At 39.9% G+C, this 24,606-nt stretch overlaps 1 protein-coding gene across 1 annotated transcript in view; it reads right to left on the minus strand.

Moving 5' to 3' along the window:
* Positions 1-24,606, minus strand: part of LOC124594309 (nipped-B-like protein A) — a 480,509-nt gene that overhangs the window by 240,538 nt on the left and 215,365 nt on the right. The window contains exons 12-14 of the mRNA XM_047132672.1: positions 16,138-16,292; positions 15,599-15,820; positions 15,102-15,336 (exon numbers count right to left, since the gene is read on the minus strand). Of these exons, the coding sequence (XP_046988628.1) occupies positions 15,102-15,336; positions 15,599-15,820; positions 16,138-16,292 (612 nt within the window). The remainder of the gene's footprint in view (positions 1-15,101; positions 15,337-15,598; positions 15,821-16,137; positions 16,293-24,606) is intronic.

Below are 24,606 nucleotides of genomic sequence, written 5' to 3' on the forward strand. Positions count from 1 at the left end.
CACATTTATTGATAATGCTTCCCAAACAGACATCAACCCCACAACAGTTTGTGCAAGTATGGGTCATTAAGAAGTGGTAGGGCTAGTAAGGGCTGGCAATGACTGGTGTGTTTTGTCGTTAGGGAAGAAAATTTGTTGGATGCCATGGAAACTAATCCAAGCACCAGCCTAAGTGCCATTGCCTCAGACATAAGACTGACTCATAGCAGTGTCCAGCAAGTTTTTCACACTGAGTCCTTACACACCTTTCATCTTGTGCAGTTATTGCACTCTGATGATCACCCTGCACATAGGTGTTTCTGCAGCAGAGTGGCTGAAATGTGCATTTCCCAGCTTATGTGTTGTTCATTGATGAGGTCACATCCACTAGGTATGGCATATTCAATGATTACAATGAGCATTTGTGGGCAGCAGAAAACCCCTGCAGTGTGCGGCACCACAACACTTCACAGTAAATTTGTGGGCAGGTTTGGATGGTGATTGCTTAGTCAAGCTGTACCTTTCAACACTGTAAATTATCAGATCTTTCTGGAACATGTTCTTCTCGATTTGGTTGAAGATGTTTCAGCAAATCTGAAGCACCATGATGGGACACCTGCTCATTTTGGACTGGCTGTTTGTAGGCATTTGAAGATGTCAGTCCCGTATCACTGGACTGGGCATGGTGGACCAGTATCCTGACCCCACATTCACCAGATTTATTGAGCCTTGATTTCTTTCTATGGGGAGCCATGAAATCTTTCATGTATCGCAAGAATTGTCTATGCAGCTGCTACAATCAAAAAATCTCCCGAACTCCCAGTGTGTTCAAGCATGCCCACCTTTCAATGCTCGCTTGATGTCAGGCCTTTGTGATTTCTAATGGTGCAAACTTCAAGAATCTGTTGTAATATTACAGCTGTATTCATATCGTGCATCATGTGTGCTCATTATAGCTGTATTCATATCGTGCATCATGTGTGCTCATTATGTCCCATAAATGTTTCAAATGCATCACTCTCTTGTTTCCTTTCTGATTTTGACCCCTACTATCACTTACCCTTGATATTTGCGGCCATGGACTGATATGCAATTCTCAATCCTTACTATGTGCCCCACCTCCCACAGAGTTTGTCACAACCTTTCTAGAACACCCTGTACAGACTGGATTCCAGTCAGTCTGCTACAGGTGCAGTGGCAAGGCTTCTAAGGTACCGTATCATTATTGATTGGTCCGAAAGATTTAAAGGATGGTTTTGCTTTGTCATTTGGTCTAACGTCATTCACTGGAATTAGTTGCCAGTCGTGACATGAGTGTCTCTTCAGAGCCTGACTTACAGTGAGATCTATGAAAATGTCTGCCACACACTCTGGCAGACATCTTACTATGTTTCATCTACTGGAATTACTTGTACGTCATGGCATGAGAATCTCTTCAGGACCCGACTTACAGTGAGGTCTAGGAAATTGTCTGCCACCCACTCTGTGGCAGACATCTTACTGTGGCACTGTGAAGTTGGGATGTATATGTACGTGTTCTCATTTATCCATGGATTCTAAAACTACTTTTGTAAATATTGGTACAGAAACTTCTGTTCGCTTTGCAGAGCTGAAACCAAACTATTCTTTGTACAGAAGTTGTTTAAATAAACCACAAGCCTGTTTTCATTTATGGCAAATAAGACAGCTATGAAACGGGTTTGTAATTCTCATATTTCTTTTATATCACATTTTTATGGGCAGTTAGAAATTCCACACATCTGAGATATTCAGAGAAGCAACTAGGTGTGAATGAAACATTTATGTTTGTTGAGAATACTTTTGTACTGCTAATGCAATCCTCGGGAGAGCCTGTAACTCCTAGAGGGCGCGTCCCCAGGTGGCGGATCGGGGAACGCCTCCCAGATATGGGTGGTAGGAGGGAAATCAAATACCTCCCGCGGACCAACAGGCCGGGCAGAGCAAGTTCGTTAGCTGAAGTGAAAGCAACTGCTCTAGGGGTAGGCATCCCCGAAATCAAGACCCTGGTCCTCCAGGTTGGGGGTTGTGCTTAGGGCCAGCGACCCTATCACAGGATCCTGTAGGAGAAAATGGATTGCTACGAATCAGAATGACAAGAATGCTGGGCCACCAAACTTGATGACGAACTTGCAAAATTTAAAGGTTATGAAAATGGGAACATGGAATGTATTAAGTCTCTATAGATCAGGATCACTGATAAATGTCATACAGGAACTTGAAAGGTATAAAATGGATTTAGTTGCAGTACAAGAAACCAGATGGACGGGTAATGGAAGTATAAACAAAAATAAGTATACAATAATGTATGGGGGAAATGATACACAAATACATGCACTAGGGACAGGATTTATAATAAACAACAAATTGTTACCTTTTATTAGGAAATTTGAGGCAGTGAATGAAAGGATATCTCACATTACGATTCAATGCAAATATAAGACTTTAAATGTTATAAATTGCCATGCTCCAACAGAGGATAAAGAGGACAATATTAAAGAAGAATTTTACAACAAATTGGAACAGGTATATGATACATTCTCGAAAAATTCAATTAAAATAATTCTAGGAGATTTCAATGCCAAGTTAGGACATGAAAATCATTATAAACCTACAATTGGACCTCATAGTCTACATCAGCAGAGTAATGAAAACGGAACAAAACTTATTAGCTTTGCCACTTCCAAAAACATGTTGATCAAAAGTACATATTTTGCACATAAAGATATACATAAACAAACATGGGCTTCAAGAGATGGCATCACAAAAAATCAAATTGATCATGTATTAATCGAAAAACAACATCATAAATGCATACATGATATCAGAAGTCAAAGGGGAGCAGACTGTGATTCGGATCACTTTCTTGTAAAAGCCAAGTTCAAGATCTCACTCTCAAGACATAAATGGTCTAAATTAAATGGTGTTCCTAGGTTTAATACAATGAAACTGAAAAACCCAAACATTCTCAACCAGTACATTAGAGAATTAGAAACACACAAACCTGAAGTGGAAAGTAAAATTAACAATGATGATACTAATCAAGCCTGGAACGCTCTGAAAGAAAATATCACACGAGCAACTACCTCAGTTTTGGGACATTTTACTACAACTAAGAACCCCTGGTTTGATGCCGAGTGCTCGAACGCTATCGAAGATAGAAAATTAGCAAGGGAAAAATTCCTACAAAAACCAATAACACAAAACAAACTTATTTTTGAAGAGAAACAGAAACTTGCCAGGAAACTCATTAGGAAAAAGAAAAGGGATTTTATGAATTACAAATTAAAAAGAGCTGAGAATGACCGTACCACAGACTCCAGAGGATTTTTCAAGAGCATAAATATGTTTAAAAGTGGGAATATAAAAAATTATGGACAGTTCATAACAGACCCAGATGGCTCCTTGCTAACAGAAAGAAGTGACATTGCTAACAGATGGAAGGAATATTTTAATGAGTTACTAAATGCTCCAACTATAAGCGTCTCTCAGGAAGATGACAATGAATATCTTACTGCTGACCCATCGGACGAAGAGCCCAGCTTAGCAGAAATTAAAGAAAGCATCAAGAAGCTGAAGAGACATAAAGCTCCTGGAAGTGATGGTATAGACACAGATATATGGAAGCTCAGTAAATTTCCTTTTGTAAACTGCTTACACAAAATCATCACCAACATCTGGAAGCAGGAACAGGTCCCACATGATTGGAAAGAAGTAGTTGTGTGCCCTATATACAAGAAGGGGGACCCAACAAATTGTTCAAACTACAGAGGAATTGCGTTACTAAACACAACATATAAAATTCTGACAAATATACTGTTAGCAAGGATAAGCCCTTACGTTGAAGACTCCCTAGATGATGCCCAATGTGGATTTAGACCTAACAGATCGACTATTGACAATATATATGTCCTAAGGATGTTGGGTGAAAAGAAATATGAATTCAATCAAAATGTACATATACTTTTCATTGATTTTAAAAAAGCTTTTGACAGTATCAACAGGGAATATTTATGGAAGTGCATGAGGCAGATTGGCATCCCTAACAAATTGATAAATTTAATAAAATCTTGCACTTTAAACTCAAAATACAAAATAAAAGTAGCTAGCAAACTTTCTGAAGACTTTGAGGTTAAAACTGGAGTCAAACAAGGGGATTCACTCTCACCAGTTCTTTTTAACATAGTAATCAATAGAATAATCCAAAAAGTAAAGCTACTACAAATTGGAGCACAACTGGAAAGCAAAATTAACATTGTAGCATACGCTGATGACATTGCATTATTATCTGACAGTGAGAATGATTTGAAGCTTCTTACAGCACAATTAATTAAAGCCACAAATGGCACAGGCCTCCAGCTGAATACAGACAAAACAATGTACTTTATCTTATCCCGCTATCCATCAAATAATAATGTACTGCAAATTAATAACACAGCTTTCACAAAGACAAATGAATTTAATTACCTTGGTACAATAGTAACCTCTGACAACTCCATAAAAATTGAAATAGAATCACGAATTCAGAAGGCTAACAAATGCTACTATAGTCTCTTGACAGTTTTCAAAAGCAAGTTAATTTCTAGGAACACCAAACTACAAGTATACAAATCATTGATTATACCAGTACTCACCTATGGATCTGAAACCTGGACTCTCACAAAAAAAGAGGAAAACAGATTAAGAGTATTTGAACGAAAAATTTTGAGAAAAATATTTGGACCCATAAGAGATAGGATCAGTGATGAATGGAGATTGCTAAATAACAATGAAATTTACAAATTATATAAAGACTCCGATATAGTGGCCAAAATTAAAGCCAAAAGACTGAAATGGATAGGGCATGTCATCAGAGCACCACCAAACAGGACCATCAAGAAAGTGACTGAAGAGATTCCCACCGGAAGACGACCTCTTGGACGCCCACGCATGAGATACTTGGACAATATTCAAGACGATCTCAGAAAACTAGGACATGACAGACAGTGGCAAATTACTTGTAAAGACAGAGCAAAGTGGTTCAACATTGTCCATTCTGCAGCAAAAAGCCTTCATGGATTGTAATGCTTAATAATAATAATAATAATAATAATAATAATGCAATCCTTTTAGCACACACACTGATACTTTATCTAGACCTGTTGACTTTTTATTTATCATTACCACACTGAATTCATCATCAGTGGTAGACAGCAGCAACACTGTGTAAGGTGAATAGTCCTTTTTGTTCCATGGCTCATATCTGGATGCTTTTTCTACAGTTTTGTTGCTAAGTTTTTAAAATAATTGAAAACACAGGTTGCCAGGTCAGTAGTGTTATGTATTAAGCCATCTTTATCTCTGACTTCCCTGTTAATCTGTTTTGATTTTACGCTACCATAATCTAGGTTGACTACATTCGGTATTGCTTTGCTTTTGTTAGCTATGGCTTTATAATTTTGGAGTTTTATTATAATTTAGTAATTTTCTGTATGACTTTTATATCTGAGATAAAACTGGGAAGCAGGCTGGGCCATTTTCACTGTCTTTCACAGAGCTAAGTATTTGCGAATTAAAAAATGTTTTCTGATATTTCTTGTTGCTCGGCTCTACTTACTTGACCTCTAAATGAAAAATACAGTTACTACTTTAAATTTAAATTTTTATAAGTGCAAGAAGTTACTGAATTTGAAATTCTCATTTTTTCCTGAGACCACTGCCTCCCATATCTAGTTAGCCAACTGTACAGTAAACTCCACTTATTCAATACAGAACAAATCTTTCTGTAACTAAGTAATTTAGTTTGATTTATAGTAGATATTTTTAATTTACATTTGACCAAAACGGTCTGATAATGCAAGTCTCAAGCTTGCTTTTTTTGTGATAACCCATAACTGTCTCTGATACCCAATAACCTGTTGGTTACTTCATCCACAATCATCTTCTTAATATTTGAGCCTTCAAAGATAAGAAAATATCCTTTACGATTAAATATCTTGTCCAGGATCTACATTGATTTGGAAAAAGGATATCTACATCACTACTGAGTGGCTAATATGAGTATAACATAATCACTTTTTTGAGCATATTTTGTCCTCTTGTCTCTTCCACAGATAATTATTTTCTTCGTTCAAAGAATTGTCGTCATTCTACCTTTGAATCACTGCCACTTCTTAACATAAACACATCAGTCCTCACCTGTCATTAATGTTCTGTTACAGTAACATGCTAATTCACAAGGTGTGTAGCTGCAGCAGCTAAGTCAACTCAGCCATGCATATACACCCACCCACCTCCCCATGGGTCGGAACCCCTGCAACCCACAGACATATTATAATTAATAAATAATTAATTTACAGATCTAAAAGATAAGAAATTAAGGTCAAATTAGAGGTAGACTTTTTTTAAAAAAAAATCTCACGAGATAGATAAGGATGCTTCACAACTTTAGAATGACCAATAAAATAAAAAAATTAAAAATCAAAAGCTGAGAGATAAATAATAAACAAAATGCATCCAAAACTCTTACACAGAGCATATCAGAGTGCCCCAGAGAGCATCCCAGAGTGACCCAGAGAGCATCCCAAAGTGCCCCAGAGAGCTAAAACACTAAGAAGAATTGCTTCTCGGCTTTTGGCAAGATCAATGTGTAGTAAGTGTATATAAAAGTATTAAATGAATATTCAATATGAATATTTAATTTCAGTTCCTTCGTGTTCAGTGATGAAGTCAATGGAGCTGCCTATTTAGGATGTCCCAGGAGGAATGATCTATATTCAGGGATATGACAAGAATGATCATTCAAAGGAAAAAAGTCTAGTAGCCATGGGCTCAAAAATGAATTCCTTAAGAGCTATGAGCACTACTTCATCTTCGATACTTAAACAAATCTTTTCTACTGTGAGCTCTTTGCTTTTCATATCTTGGGAGGAGGTAGTACAGTCCAAAACAAGAAAAAATTAAAACATAGGCTTTCAAATGCATACCTCAAGAGCTTTGAGAACCTGTTCATCTTTGCTACTGTGGAACACATCTCTTCTACTAAACATGTGCTCATAGTTCGTAAAGTATGCCTTTTAGAGCCCATGCTTACTAGACTTTTTGGCTTCGAATGATCATTCCTGTTACAGAATATTGACTATTCCTCCTGGAGCACTCTGTACAGATTCCTTGAACACACTGAGCTCCAAGCTGATAGATACTAATATTAATGAGAACTACCACATCTGAATTGACATACATTTATTGTTTCATGACTGGTTTTGTTCAGTAGAACATCGCAAGGTTGTTGAGTTTTGCCAATATCATAATATAATATTAATCTTTATTTGGACATCATATTTTTTTGTACATGCACAACAATATCATGCCATACATACTGTGTGTATCAGTAGATACTATTATATAAACATTTAGCATCACTAGTTTGCTGCAGTATGGCCTATACAAAAGATAATGGAGTTCAGGAGTACCTGAGCGAGTATGAATGTCTTTTAATTAACAACTGTTTCAGCTTGTCCTGAAAAAGATTTCCTCAGAGTTGCTTTATATTACTTGGTAATTTATCACGGAATTGACCTCCAGCTGTAAGTTGACTGTGATCTGCAGATTTTTTTATTATTCAGTATCTTATGATAAGCACATCTGTTTCATGTATTGTAATTATGAAAGTCTGTTCATGACACTTATTTCATCATTCTACTCTACAAACATAATTGTCTTGAGGGCACACAATGGGTACACAGTCAGTACATCATCATTCTTGAGTAGTAGTTCCTACAGGTCTGGCATTTGCTTATATTAGTAATTAACCTAACTGCTCTCTTCTGAAGTGTGAATATCCTACCCAAGTAAAATATGGGTGCTTCATGTCCAATTTCAATCTTATATTGCAAATGTGTTTGGATTAATCAATAGCATATTTGCTTAAAGACAGAAGGATCTAGTGGTCTTATGCAACATTACAGGCAAAAATCTATAAATGATACTCATATAAAAATTCTGCAGAATGCCTGACAGAAGCCTGGCGAGTGGTACAATAAATGTCAGTGTGCTATGTTGCATGCACGTACAGTTTGCCATGAGGTCAGCATGATGTTTATATGACTGTCACTTCAGCACACTCTAATGTTAAATAATACAGCTACACCTATTATACCAAACTACTGGCACTATACAGCAACCTGATGATGTTATAATGAACAAAACTGGTTGTGGCACAATAAACATGTATCAATACAGTAGTGGTGGTTCTCATTAATCATTAATATTATATAGAGTACAGCTCAATTTTTACTTGCTACACTACGTTCCTATATTGACTGAACATTTTGATGATAAACTGTTTAAAAATGAAAGCTACTTATCTTGAGAATGAATTCTTTCTTCTGCTTTTTATTAAAAAATTCTTCAGATGGAAAGAAGACGCTGTTCTTCTCTTGCCCAGTATGATACATGCTAGTTCTTCAGCTGTTGCTGATTTCACTTCTCTTCTCGGTATTGCTGTCATGGAGAATGATCCTTTTCAAGGCTGATGAAGCTGCTACTTTTACTGCCACTGAAATATCAATTCTTTCTCTGCTGGTGGTAACATATCTGTTTCCTCACTGTTGTTTTTATTCTGGGTAATGTACAGGATAGCAAGAGGGCACTATTCATCAATCGCCCACTTCACTTCTACTGCTACTATTTTCTCTTTCCTTACTGGTACTGCTGTTGCAGAATTTGATTGCACCATTGAGGATAATAATACTGCAAATGGCACTACTACAGAAATTGCCTCTTTCTCTTCTGTGCAAGATATAGCTATTATTCCCATTTGCACTCCTGCTTCACAGTCCTTTGCAGATAGTAGGGCAGCTTTCCCTTCATTATACAGTTGCTGAATGCTTTCTTGCTTCTTTCTGTCTGCATCTTCTGCTGGCTTTAATAGTACTGGATCATTTATTTCGCAGTGTGTGAAGATAGTTTTCATGAACTCACTGATGTTTTTACTCAAATAGGATTTGTCCTTCTTGTTTAAATGCATTACATTTCAGTGACTAACTGCATAAAATACATAATGACTGGTTTTATAAATCAGAATGTCTTGCTTTATTTTATTTCATTTCTATATATTTCACATCCAGCTAGTTACATGGAAGATTTGTTTTTATTTTTATTCCTTTAATTCACAAAGTTGCTCTCAGGCAACAACGATAACCAATAACCACTGTACGGGCAGTAAGAGTCCTAACACATTTTAAGCATCATTGTTGCTCTGTCATCTACTGGCTACATACGGTCAACAGTACCTACCTTTTAAGTGCGATATTGTGATGCCAGATGCAACAAATATGACAGTTTGTACAGGAATTGTGAGCTGATGGATAGCTTATTTCCTGTTCCTTTTAAAACTGGGAATGGGGAGAGGGGTGTGTGTATGTTCATGTTGAATTTGTCAGTTCACTTTTATCAAACATATACACCTACATTTACATCAATCTATGTTTTGGAAGCCCTGTTTCCTAGGGAGAAGGGGCAGACAATTGAAATAATTTTTTAACTAATTTTAAATCAGTGCGAAATAAGAGGTTAATTATGCTCTTTGGAGTTGATTTTGTTGTGTACAAAAGTTTTTTTACTTGTTTACATCACTTGTAGAAAATTTTAAAAAGTGCCCTCCTTTCAAAGTTTTTGGTTTAGAAATCCAGTATTTCATCTTCTATTGCATTAGAAATTACTGTAACAGAAATTTTTTTGGCTGTATCAAGACAAATAACTCAATTCTTGCATAATAAGTTAGTTTGTTATGTGTTCCATTGATCAATCTCACAGTAACTGATATGATGTGGAATGTATGATGTGCATAAGAAATGCAGTTCGTTATGTGTTCCATTGATCAATCTCACGGTAACTGTTATGATGTGGAATGTGTGATGTGCACAAGAAATGCACTCAAAAAACAAAGACTATATTTTTTTCTTTCTTTCTTTTTTTAAAAAAAGCTAAAAATTTTCATTACCTACCCTATTCCCTTAAAAGGCACAAAATGCACACATTATACCTATAGATTTATTTATTCTTATTCAAGAATTCATCTATGATATACAAGGAGTTGTCAAGGAGATATGATTTCAGTTTATTTTTAAAGCTATTACTGCTGTCTGTCAGACATTTTATTTCATCTGGTAATTTACTGAAAAGTTTTACAGTAGCATATTTTACCCCTTTCTGTGCCAAAGATATGTTAAGTAAAGAATAGCACAAGTCACTCTCTCTTCTGGTATTATAATCATGAATATCACTGTTGCTTTTAAAGTGGTCCATGTTGTTGAGAACAAATTTCATTAGCGGGTAAATGTACTGTGAGGCTGTTGTAAGAATTCCTAACCTTTTATACAGATGCCTACAAGATGTGCAACTACGAGCCACAGACACTAGTCAAACCACTTTCTTTTGAGAAGTGAATACTTTTTTGCCCAAGTGTTGAGTTACCCAAAAATATTATTCTGTATGTCATCAGAGAGTAAAAGTATGCAAAGTATGTTAAATTGCTAATTTTGAGATCCTCAAAATTAGCAATTATTCGGACTGCAAAAGTTGCTGAACCTAGTCGCTTTAGAAGATCCAAAACATGAACTTCCCAATTATGATTCTCATCTATATGTACACCCAAAAACTTAGTATGCTCTACCCTGGCTACAGACTTATCTTGATGTGTTATGTTTACTAAAGGAACTGTCCTCTTTGCAGTAGAAAATGGGATGTACTGTGTTTTTTTCAAAGTTCAGAGCAAGCCCATTTGCAGAAAAACAATCAATAACTTTTCCAAAGACATTATTTGTATCATTTTCTATTGGAGTTTCTATTACTGGATTAATAATGATGCTTGTATCATCAGCAAACAGTGTCAGTTTAGCTTCTTGTTTCAGATAAGAAAGAAGGTCATTCACATATATCAAGAACAAAACCCTGTGGAACACCTAACATAATATCACCCAAATTAGATGAAGTGGGAAGCTTCCTTAAATCACTTAAACCATATGAAGAAAGTTTTTGCTTCCTGTTCTGTGGATATGATTTAAACCACCCATGTGCTGTTCCATTTATGCTATGGAATTGTAATTCCTGTAACATAATGTCATGGTTCACACAACCAAATGCTTTGGTTAAGTCATGTAAATTCCTATTGGTGACATTTTACTGTTTGAAGACTCAATTATGTTGGCAGTGAAATTGTATACTGCTGTCTCAGTGGAACAGCATTTTTGAAATCCAAACTGCGATTTACTAAACATTCCATTAATGTTGACATGGTTAACTACTCTTGAGTACATTTTTTCTCGACGATTTTGGAAAATGCTGTAAGCAAGGACACTGACTGGTAATTACTGACATCTGTGGAATCCCCTTTTTTGTAGAGAGGCTTGACAGTGGCATATTTTAACCTGTCTGGGAAAATACCTTGAGTTAGTGATGCAATACAGATGTGATTCAGAACGTCAGTTGTAACTGCTCTACATTGTTTTAATGTCTTGTTGGAGATTTCATCTACTCCAACGGAACAGTTATTTTTCAAAGATGTAATGATTTTCCTTTTTTCACAAGAGGTTGTTGAATGAAAATTAATCTGACTAGGATTTCTCAAAACAGACTCTTCCAGGTACTGCTTCGCTTCTCCTTTTGAACTATTCTCACCAAGTTTTTCATCTACACTTAAGAAATGGTTGTTAAATACATTAGCTACTTTTGTACCGTTTGTTACGATGGCCTCATTCTCTTTAATAGTAATACTACCCACACTAGTGGTCACTCTTCTAAAAACAATTCATACTGATTTGATTTTACTGTCCTAGTTGTTAATTTCATCTCTAATATACATATTTTTTGATTTTCTGACAACTTTTCCCAGTATGTTACAATAATTTTTATAGTGTGAAATTATTTCTGGGCCTTTACTAATTCTTGCTGCCTCATACAATTTTCTTTTTCTTTCTGAAGACACTTTATACCAGCAGTAATCCAAGGTTTCTTTGAAATCTGTTTGCTGTTACATTTAATAATTTTTTTGGGGCAACGGTGTTTATAAAGGGATATAAATTTATCAAGAAATATGTTGCATTTATCACTGGCATTTGACTCATTATATACATCTCGCCAATTAACATTTCTTAAACTTTCTATGAAGTGCTCTATAGATACTGGGATGGCCAGCCCCACTCTTTTACTTAATGGTTTCTGAACGGTACACTCTGCTTGGTTTTATAAGTTAATCAGTTGTGCAGCAAGGTCTGATAATCCATTTATCACAGGGAAAGCACGTGTTAGTTTTATACCCTCTTGCTGTAGAAATGCATTATCTATTAGAGTGCTACTGTCTTGAGCCATTGTTTTGTGTAAATAGCGACTCCTCCTTTATCCATGCTGGATCTGCAAGTGTAAGATGCTAAATTATACCCATTTATATTGACACTTTCCATCCACACAGTTACATGGTGTTGAGACAGACAAAGTATATCAATCTCTTTTTAAGTCATCTAAACACACTAACAGCTCATTAACTTTATTTTTTATTCCCCTGATATTTTGATGAAGTAAATTGATACTAGCCTTACCTTTATCCCTATTTACTGTACATGAAGCTTCTTTTATTCTATTTTTCTTGATTGTTGCCAGTCTGGACTTCGGCTTTAACCTAAAAAACCTGTGTGCCTGGTCCCATTAACCACAAGGGTCATCCCTTGTGTGACTGTGGCCCTCCTTACAGTATCTGCTAATAGAGAAGCTAACTTATCTTTCCCCTTCTTATTTAGGTGCAGGCCATGTGTAGTGTATACCCATCTACCATAGCCTCCAGTTCAGCGATTTTTCTGTCCTTACTATATAACCTACATTGCCATGGAAGAGCCTCATTATTTACCTCCGTTTCCTTGCCACTACATTTGCTCCAATGAAACCATAACCTACAGTCTTCACAAAACCCTCCCTCCTTTGGATTTCTACTGCAACCACAAATTATATAAAAATATATCTAAAAACAAAGATGATGTGACTTACAACGAAAGCGTTGGTATGTTGATAGACACACAAATAAACACAAACACACACACAAAATTCAAGCTTTCGCAACCCATGGTTGCTTCATCAGGAAAGAGGGAAGGAGAGGGAAAGACGAAAGGATGTGGGTTTTAAGGGAGAGGGTAAGGAGTCATTCCAATCCCGGGAGCGGAAAGACTTACCTTAGGGGGAAAAAAGAACAGGTATACACTCGCACACACACACATACCCATCCGCACATATACAGACACAAGCAGACAGACAGACAGACAGAAAATGTCTGCTTGTGTCTGTATATGTGCGGATGGATATGTGTGTGTGTGTGTGCAGGCGAGTGTATACCTGTTCTTTTTTCCCCCTAAGGTAAGTCTTTCCGCTCCCGGGATTGGAATGACTCCTTACCCTCTCCCTTGAAACCCACATCCTTTCGTCTTTCCCTCTCCTTCCCTCTTTCCTGATGAAGCAACAGTGGGTTGCGAAAGCTTGAATTTTGTGTGTGTGTTTGTGTTTATTTGTGTGTCTGTCAATATAACAATGCTTTCGTTTGGTAAGTCACATCATCTTTGTTTTTAGATATATTTTTCCTCCCTCTATTATATTCAAATTATATAAAAATTTACACAGAAGCAGAGAATAGCTTTGCACAAGACTACCGAAATTTTGTAGCCTGTACTAATACGTAACTAAACACTAATGTAAACAAACTTTTTAATTTACTTTCAAAAGTTTTAATTAACTATCTAAACTTTGAATGACAGACACAAGGTAATTTAACTCTGAACCGCTAAGTCTAGTCGCAAAAATAAAGATCTATACTCAGCCAAAATTTATACCTGAAATGTAAATACAACTAACGACTATGGGCCTTTACAAAATACTTTCTTTTCAATATAAATATGCTCAGAAAAGTGAAACCTTCAATAGATAGTGTAATGAAGAAGTAAATGCACTAGTCTACAATGTAATATTTACTAAATTAGTTCTTATTTCAATATTAATCACTTAACTTAGTGAGAGCTTTGTGGCCATGTGTCTAGTGGAGATATTAGACTCTCAGAGTAAAACACACTTGTTCAGAGAAACTTTTTGGCAAAAATAGTTTCTGGGCCTACTGGTCATTCTGACTCCATAAAGTGCAGACTAAATTACATCATATAATGCAACACTTTAGAATACACTGTGATGCCTGCAAGATGCTTCTTTAATGCATTTATCATTTTACCAACCCAGCCATAACAACATATTTACAGTGTTTCATTTCAGCCTTTACTGTGTGTTTCACAATCAAACAATATGTTTGCTGTTTTATTTGATTCAAACAGTATGAAGATACATTAAACAGTCATATCACATGGTGTGATAATTATTTTCATACCAACATAGTGAAGGATGAACAGCAACAAATGAAGAGCTTACGCTCTCTCTCTCTCTCTCTCTCTCTCTCTCTCTCGTGTGTCTGTGTGTGTGTGTGTGTGTGTGTGTGTGTGTGTGTGTGTGTGTGTGTGTGTGTGTGTGTGTGTGTGAGAGAGAGAGAGAGAGAGAGAGAGAGGGAAATAAATGGAGGTGGGATGGGGGAGACACAAAAGAACGTTATATCGAAACTGAAGGTATATACCTACATTACAAAATTTGGTACTTACAGTAAAGGCACATTTTTTATGAAATTGTATCTTCTCTACTTCAGGAGTTAACTGCAAAATTTGAACTATTGGGGACCTTTCTATCCCAAGAGTTCTGTTAAGGCTTTTGCCAAAATTAATTATTTACAGGGAAACATAGAAGAAGAGTTACAAATATCAGCATTTCAACATTTTACACTCACTATGGCCATTATATATCATCATGTGAAGGTCATGTGAAGGGAACTGGAGTGAATGACAATTACTCTAGCATCATCTTCTACTTTATCTCAAGACTTTTTAAGTACTCTTTGATTTCAGTTCATTGTTACTGAAAAGCAAAAGGACATTGAAAAACTACAAATGAAATATTAAGATTTTAGAACAGATAAGGAACTGACTCTAATAAATTTTGTATGTGATAACACAAGGAACTCATTATATCCGTTGCAAATTTTGAATACTCACTGAAGTATCTGCAGAAGCAGTCCCTTATTAGTGAATAATTATGGGTAGCATTATTGACAACAGCAGCTAAACATGACATGCTTGACTTCACAAGGATATAATGTTGCTGAAGTATGTTTCTGATACAGCATTCTTCCACATCAGAAAGAAATGTTTCACTTGGATAGTCAACTAATGGCAGCACTGCTTCCACAATTTCTGCAGCACTTTTCACTATATAGTAACTTTCAGCTGCCTGTAACGTAATGAGAAATTGTTATCATAGGATTAAATATTGAACAACTAAAACTAAACAACCAGAAATTGGTAAATATAATTCATATCATAGCTACCATGGCTTCATGGAAGATTATATCGAAGTCACAAGGGGTGTTAAAGCTCTTAGAGGCTAATATTAACAAAAAAATGAAAATACTTGTCATCAAGAAAAGTATGGGGATAACAAAAAGATTAAAATACTTGTAACCAAGAAAAATATGAGGATACATTAAACTTACCTCACAATGATAATTAAGATAAGTATGTAGATTGATAATGTGAGGAACGAAGAGCTGAGGCCAAACTGTAGCCATAACAGACAATACACGAAAACTCCAAATGAGATTATCTACACCAGTTTGTCCATAATTTACTACATTTTCTATAATGCAACCCAAAATCTGTTCACATTCAGCAAGGCAAGCTTCTTGGACATTAGTATGCAGAAATTGTTCATTCATCTGTGATATAATGAGGATACATTTAGTAACTAAATCCGTGAAGAATAAATAACAGTTTCATACAGTTCCTGATTTACATTTAAAGAATACTTTACCATCAGTATAACAAGTTTAAAATTGCAAGTCAATATGCATATGTTTTTTTACAAGATTAAATGAAACACGTAAAAGACATGGTCCCCAATTAAAAAAGAATGCAGCAGAATTCTAAATCTAAATCATTTTACTTAGAACATGCTTATAAGAACTTATCACAGCAGATATAGGAACCATGGAGAGTTGATAGCATTTGACAGGAAAATCTTGATCACACTTACACTTTTCAGAAGTTCCTTGAGGTATTTAATTCCCATGTCACCAGCTGATGAAACTGTACTTATGATATGGTGCACTCTTTTCTGTAATTCTGAACCTGCTGCTCCTTTGAACCACATATTGTAAAACACAGCCATTACTTGCTTCCGAACACTTTCTGAGAAAAAAATTAAACCCCAAATTACTTTATTACATCCTGGAGCTTCATATAACTTCACAGTAAGAAATGCTATAGATTTTCACATTTTAGAAAATAAACCTGGTTTTATATTAAAAAAAAAACACCTTTTTATTCTTCAACCAACAGAAAAACTGTATGCTTTGGCAAGTAATGAAATGTGACAGTTCAGTGTCAAAGTGTCAAACTAAAAATCCTTCAGTTTTGAGATTCAATTGGTGATCAGTTCATGAAGTTTTTGCTGAGACTTAACAATGTTGTCAATTCTGGCACTATGCAATATGTACTTGAAAGTACTAAGTTGCAGTGTATCAAGAGGGATCTTAGGGATGAGGAAAGAAGTCAAAGATTGATATTTTATGTAAAGGGAATAGAATGAAGTGATTTAATATTAGGTTCCCAGCAGAAAGTTCTCTCATTCAGTCTTAAGCTTGACCACATTACCCATGTAACTACAGACCTTACTTATTTATATATATATTAATGTTAAGCTCTTGCAGTTTTTCTCTTTTTTTAAAGACTGTTTTGGCCTACCGCTATATTCACACTATGCATTATTTCTTGGGGAACAGCAGTATTACTAATGACAAAAGACATAACTGGATTGTGTTCTCTATAGCGACTGGAATCAGAAAAGTCTGGGCACGACTTCAGAACCAGCAGTGGCTGTCTGGCTGACTGATTGACTGACTGGTTGAATGTGTCGACAGCGAGTCGCCAGAGAACAACAGGTGGACAACATGAGAGAATGATAGACAACTGAGATGGCATTGCGCAGAATAACAAGTCCAAAGGACATAAGAAGATTGAATACTAAAACACAGCGAATTCAGAACCAAGGCAACAATGCATAGTGAGATCTATACAGAAATGCAGAGCTTTACAGTGCTGCTGCGAGCCCTGATAGGCCAGCCAGACAGGCATGGCTTAAGCTGGTGCGTACATCAGCACCCGCAATTGCAGCAGTGCCACCTAGCAGTTATCACTGATGTCCACACTGTCCTGCGGGTTTTCAAATGTGCCAGACCAGGATACCTGATCTCTCCCCCCTGAAATGGGCATGTAACTTCAGAAGTGCCGCAGACAATGCTGGGAAGCTGAACAGGTGGCACGGGTGGAGGCCTGGCACAGAAGCCCGCCAACAGGGAAGAAAACTCAAGAGGCACCGAGTGCTGTGGGCTCTTGGGTAGTGGGCAAGGACGGCTGAGAGGATGGAGGTACCCTGAGACCTCCACTTCCATGACTGCATCCTCAAAAACCACTGCTGGAGCCCGATAACATTAGTAGTACCTTGAGGCATGTGGGAGTGGCAAGAGTGGGTGTTCCTAGGACTGAATGAAGTGGCAGCAGCAGTGGGACAGTTGGAAGGTGTGGACAGAGCTGGTTGATATACCAGTACTCAAAACCCCTCGGAGTCTCCACCACTGTAAGACGCCACCTGTGCGTGGCAACCACTATGGGCAGCAGCTATGAGGGTCTCATCCAACAAGATCGTGCCCACACAGTCCAGCAGAAAGTGCCCAGTAGGCAAGTTCTGGGGTTCCATCAGCTGTGGGACCAGGTGGTGGAGAAAGCTATGTGGCTGCCACACACAGAGGAGTTCCGCTGTGTGCAGTCATGGACAGGAGTGGATCAATAGACACTGAGAAACAGCGTGAGTGCAGAAATTATGATGGAAGTATCCATTGTTTTCAACATTTGTTGTTTAAACATACACAGCATATGATCTGCTTCACCACTAGAGGAGGGGTGAGGCAGCGGACTAAATAAATGCTTGATGCCATTGGAGGTGCAGAACTGTTTGAAAGCTGCTGCCATGAAATGTAGCCCATTACCAATACAATGGAATTGGAAAAGCACTGTCATGGTGAGAATCTCGACAAGAGCAGTGAGAATGGGATTGGTGGTTGTGGATGCCATGCTGACCATATGTGGACAGTTATAATAAGCATCCATGACAATGAGTTACATAGATCCCAAAAAACAGCCACCAAAGTCCAGAAGAATGCAATCCCATGGATGATGGGGGTTGGAGCAGGGGGCAAAAGACTGCGGTGGAGCTGCCTGCTGCTGGGCACAAGCAGAACAGCTGCTCACTATGGCATCCATGTCTTTGTTCTGTCCCGATCACTAGGAAGTGGACCTCGCAAGAACCTTCATCTGTGGCATGATCCAATGCCAATGATGGAGGAGGTTCAGGACATGGGGGCACAGGGTAGATAGGATAACAACATGGTGAGTATACAATTCTGTGTCAAGCAGGAGAATATCTGAAATGTTGAAAAACTGGTTGGAGAGGCGAATCCAGGCCCGGTGCTTGGGATCAGCAGACTTTGTAAAAAAAGTGGGCTGCCCATGGAGCACACAGTGCGTGACATACCACAAAATGGGGTTGCAGCACGTGCCTGCAGTGATGTGAGTAGCCATAAAGGGAAACCAATCTAAGGTGTGACATCCTTCCTCATCAGACTGAAAAAATGAGGTTTCCTGTCAGTGAAGTATCGAGAGAGACACAAGTGACTTGTGGTCAGTAATGAGGGTAAAGGTTGAGTGGTTGGTTGGTTTGGGGTGTAAAGGGACCAAACTACAGGGCATCAATCCCTTTTTCCTGACGCAAGCAAAGCTCAAGGTACAAAAACACCCAACACCACACCTAAAAAGGAAACAAATGGAACAAACAAGAAACGGGGAAAACATACACCACAAGGAAAAGTAGACGAAAGTATTAAAACCACAGAGCAGATGGTCTGGGCTGGCTGATCACAATAATAAAAGAGGATGAGCCGGCCACCCTGCAACACATTAAAATGTTCACCCCAAAAAGACAAGGCAAGATGAACACATGTAGGGTAAAGATGACCACCAAGGCAAACAAATGCAAAGAAAGTGCGACACAGTTAAAATGGAGGGAGGGTGGCGACCTCAGAGAGAAGGCTAAATGCCCACCCTTAGATGGTACGATAAAAACCCCTCCTCATGAATAAAACGTAAAACTAAATCTGCTGTTGAAGCATTGTCACCTAACACTCAAGATAGGATGCTGGGAAGGTTAAAAAGACACAGTCCAGGAAGATATGGAGGGCAGTCATACGTGAGCCACAGTGAAACCGAGGTGGGTCCTCATGACAGAGAAGGTAGCCATGTGTTAGCCACGTACGGCCAATGTGGAGCTAGCAGAGTCCCTGTGGGAGGCCCACATGGAGGTCTTCCACACATTCATAGTCTCGTTAAGGGCACACAGTTTGTTGTGCATACTGAAATTATGCCATTCCATCTACCAAAGCTGAAAAAACTTGTGGCTTAATAATGATCACAGGTCAGTTTCCGTGTAGCCTGTTTCGCCAGCCTGTCGGCAAGTTCATTTCTTGGGATTCCGATGTGGCCACGTAACGACTGGACCATTCCAGGGCACAGATGGACTCCTGGATGGTCGCTACCAAAGGATGGCATGAGTAGCACTGGTCAATAGCTTGCAGGCTACTCAAGGAGTCAGTACAGAGAAAAAATGTCTCGCGAGGCCATGAGCAGATGTGCTCAAGAGCACGAGAAATGGCTACCAGCTCTGCAGCGAAAACAATGCAGCCATCTGGCAAAGAGTGATTTTCAATATGTCCTCCAAGAACATACACGAAGCCAACGTGACCATCAGCCATTGAAACGTAAATGTAAACCACTTCGTGGTCCCGGTACATGTCAACAACCGAGAGGAAGTGACAGCAGAAAGCTGCGGGGTTAACTGAGTCCTTAGGACATTGCGAAAGATTCTGGTGAAGCTTCGGCTTAGATGTACACCAGTGAGATGTATGTGAATGGACCCAGAGTGTAGGTGGAAAAGGCTATCGTATGTCCTGACCTGGGCCTCCGATGCGGAAGATGAACTGTCATGGATGGGAAAAGGAGACGGTAATTTGAATGCACAGGAGAACTATGAATGTGTGCAACATAACTGGCGAGTAGTTGTGCATGCCTAACCTTCAAAGAACCCTGGTCACCGGACTCGTCCTAAAAGCTCCTGCTGCCAGGTGAACGACACAGTAGTTGTGTGACTAGGGCCTCCCATTGGGTAGACCATTTGCTGGGTGCAAATCTTTCAATTTTATGCCACTTCGGCACCTTGCGCGTCGATGGAGATGAAATGATGAGGATTAAGAAACACAACATCCAGTCCCTGAGTGGGGAAAATCTCCAACCCAGCTGGGAATCGAACCCGGGCCCTTAGGACTGATATTTTGTCACGCTGACCACTCAGCTACCGGGGGCAGATGCCGCAGTGGTGCACTGGGTTGGGTAAATGCAACATTGAGAGTGCTGCCAAATCATAAATCAGACTCCCATAGTCAAGGCGGGATTGTGCAAGGGCTCTGTAGAGCTGCAACAGCGTAGAGCAATCTGCACCCCAGTTGGTGCTGCTCAGGCAGTGGAGGGCACTGAGGTGCTGCCAGCACTTCCACTTCAGCTGACAAAGATGAGGGAGCCACGTCAATCAGGAATCGAAAACCAGTCCTAAGAATCGATATATCTCCTCTACAGTGAGTGGATCATCATTAAGATAAATTTCTGGTTCCAGGTAAAGTACGTTGCCAACAGAAGTGCATGACACACGACTTCGCAGCTGAAAACTGGAAGCCGTGGACTAGAGTCCATGACTGCGCCTTGTAGATGGCTTGCTGTAGGCACCGCTTGGCAATACCAGTACTGGAGGAGCAGTGCAAAATGCAGAAGTCTTCTGCATACAGAGAAGGTGAGACCGAAGGTCCGACAGCTGCTGCTAGACCATTAATGGCCACTAAAAACAGAGAAACACTCAATACAGAGCGCTGCAGGACTCCATTCTCCTGGATATGGGAGGAACTATGGTAGGCACCAACTTGGGACATGGAAAGTATGGAGTGACAAGAAATTTTGGATAAAAATAGGGAGTGGGCCTCAGAGACACCACTCATGTAATGTTGCAAGGATATGATGTTGCCAGGCCATGTCGTATGCTTTTCATAAATCAAAAAAGATGGCAACCAGGTGTTGAAATCTGGAAAAGGCTGTTTGGATGGCAGACTCAAGGAAAACTAGATTATCAATGGTAGAGCGACCCTGGCAGAAGCTGCCCTGGCATGGAGCCAGTAGACCATGTGACTCCAGGACCAAATACAACTGAAACCTTACCATACATTCCAACAGCTTACAAAGAACGTTGGTGAGGTTGATGGGCTGATAGCTATCCACATCAAGTGGATTTTTAACAGGTTTGAGCACTGGAATGATGGTGCTCTCCCACCATAGCGATGAAAAGATGCCATTGCACCAGGACCGGTTGAAGATGACGAGAAGATATCGCTTCTAGACATTCTCATTCTGGAAACATCCCCCAGGCTGTGGCTAAGCCATGTCTCCACAATATCCTTTTTCCAGGAGTGCTAGTTCTGCAAGTTTCGTAGGAGAGCTTCTGTAAAGTTTGGAAGGTAGGAGACGAGGTACTGGCAGAAGTAAAGCTGTGTGGACGGGGCGTGAGTCATGCTTGGGTAGCTTAGTTGGTAGAGCACTTGCCCGCAAAAGGCAAAGGTCCAGAGTTCGAGTCTCGGCCTGGCACACAGTTTTAATCTGCCAGGAAGTTTCATATGAGAGACGTTTGATCATCTGACTGTGGATCCGATCTGGCCCAGGAGCTGTATCGGGACAATGTTCAAGGACGCTAAGGAGGCTACAACTCTGTAAATGGAGCATTATAGGGTTCACTGTGATGTTCAGTGAGTGAGAGGGCTTTCCTTTCCATCCGCTGTTTGAGGGTGTGAAATGCTGGGGGATAATTCTCTGATGCAGAGGCTCGAGCATAGTGCTCATCAAAGTGTTCGGCAATTGCGTTTGTGTCGGTAGATAACACGCTGGCGCCCAACGGTCAAGATGTACCTCTCCCAACACTCCTGTTTCCTTCTTTTTATAAGCTGGCGAATGCGGGCATGGAGCTGTTTAAAAGCTATTAGGTGCTCTCAGGAAGGGCACAGCTTATGCCATTGTAGAGCTTGCCGACACTCTTTAATGGCCTCAGCGATTTCCGGGGACCATGAAGGTACTGACTTTCACCGGTGGCACCCTAAAGAACAAGGGATCGTGTTTTCTGCCGCTGAAACGATAATTCTAGTGACCTGCCCAACTACTGCATCAATGGTACCATGTGGGGGAGATTCAACGGTGATAGTAGAGGTGAAAGCTTCCCAGTCTACCTTGTTTAAAGCCCATCTTGGTACACGTCTGGGGGGAATGGTGCTGGGGGGGTGGCAGGAAGATGGGAAAGTGGTCATTACCACATAAGTCATTGTGGGCTCTCCAGTGGACAGATGGGAGAAGTCCTGGGCTGCAGAGGGATAAATCAATGGCCGAGTAAGTGAGATGAGCTGCACTGAAATGTGTGGGGGCCCCCTGTATTTAAGAGGCGGAGATTGAGTTGAGACAGGAAAGTTTCGACATTTCTATCTCTACCTCAGCCAGTAAGCACAGTGCCACCTCACAAGGGGTTATGGGTGTTAAAATCTCCTAAAAGCAGGAAAGGTTTAGGGAATTGATGAATCAGTGCAGCCAATGCGTTCAAGGGTACTGCACCATCTGGAGGAAGATATACATTGCAGACAGTTATTTCCTGCATCGTCCTTATCCTGACAGCTGCAGCTTCAAGAGGGGTTTGAAGGGGCATAGATTCACTGCATACTGAGTTCAGAACAAAGACATAAACTCCACCTGACACTATTATAGTCACTACGGTTCTCGTAATATCCCCTATAGCTGCGAAGGGCAGGGGTCCTCACTGCTGGGAACCAGGTTTCCTGGGGGGCAATGCAGAAAGCAATTGTAAAGCTTAACAGCTGCCACAGCTCATCCAGATGGTGGGAAAAACAGCCGCTATTCCACTGGAGGACTATGTGATCATGAGACTGGGAAGACATGAAACACTCAATGAGGCAGTCTATGCCTCAGGGTCACCTACTGCCACCAAATGAGTACCTGTGCAATTGACATCCATTGTGTCTGAGGACACAAGATCTAGGTCCTCAGTGGACGCCAGAATCTCCACCTCATCCTCACACACAGAGCTTGTAGGTAGTGGTGGTGTGGGTGCCACCGCAGTGGTGTGGTTCTTGGGGGTCTTTTCTTTTTAGGTTTCTCTCGCTGCTCCTTAGGTTTGTCCAGCTGGGAGGGCTTTACTGATTCAGTCTCAGCAACTGAGGAGACCGTGAAGCCCTATGACCAGTTAGCTGTGGTTGCTTCAGCCACTAGCAGGTGTCAGCTTTGCCACTGGTAGGAACCAGGGAAGGAAGTGACCCAAGGAATCCCTTCCTGGCGAGAGGAGCCAAAGAAGACTTACGTTCTCCAGTTGAGAAGTGGTTGGTTGGGGGGGGGGGGGGTTGCTCCTGAAATAGGTTGTGCAGGAGCAACAGGGAGGGAAGTGCCCCCCCCCCCCCACCAACAAGGGGGCAGATGGAGTCTGATAGCTCTGAGAGCCAACTGTACGGGGTGGAACGGAAGATGGTAGAACCACTGTAGTGGCTGTGTAGGTTGACTTCATATGCTCAGGATGTAGTCTCTCATATTTTCTCTTAGCCTCAGTATAGGTCAGTCAGTCCAAGGTCTTGTATTCCATTATTTGTCTTTCTTTCTGGAGAATCCTGCAGTCTGGTGAGCAAGGCGAATGGTGCTCTCCGCAGTTGATACAAGTGGGAGGAGGCACAAAGGGAGTATGTGGATGCAGTGGACGTCCGCGGTCTCGACATGTGGCATTGGAAGTGCAGTGGGAACACATGTGCCCGAATTTCCAGCACTTAAACCACCGCATAGGGGGAGGGATGCATGGTTCAACGTCACAGCGGTAAACCAACACCTTGTCCTTTTCAGGTAATAAATCACGCTCAAAGACCAAGATGAAGGCAACCCTGTTGTCTTTCGGTCCCCTGCAAATGCACAGGATGAAATGAACACCCCACCATTCTAGATTGGCATGGAGCTCGTTGTTGCACTGCAAGAGGAGGTCTCTATGGAAAATTATCCCCTGGACCATGTTCAGGCTTTTATGGGGAGTGACGGAAACAGGAATATCACCCAGCTGGTCACAAACGAGTAATGCCTACGACTAGGCCAGGGGTGCTGTCTGAATCAAGAATGCATTGCTTCTCATATTGGACAGCGCTGTCACTTCCTCAAAGTTATCCTCAAGATGTTCAACAAAAAACTGAGGGTCATAGGTACAAAGGAGTCCCCGTTCATTCTGCTACAGACTACATATTGAGGCAAATGTGGCTCTCTTCTTTCT

Source organism: Schistocerca americana, chromosome 2 (assembly GCF_021461395.2).
Source record: "Schistocerca americana isolate TAMUIC-IGC-003095 chromosome 2, iqSchAmer2.1, whole genome shotgun sequence".
Classification (NCBI taxonomy): Eukaryota; Metazoa; Arthropoda; class Insecta; order Orthoptera; family Acrididae; genus Schistocerca; species Schistocerca americana.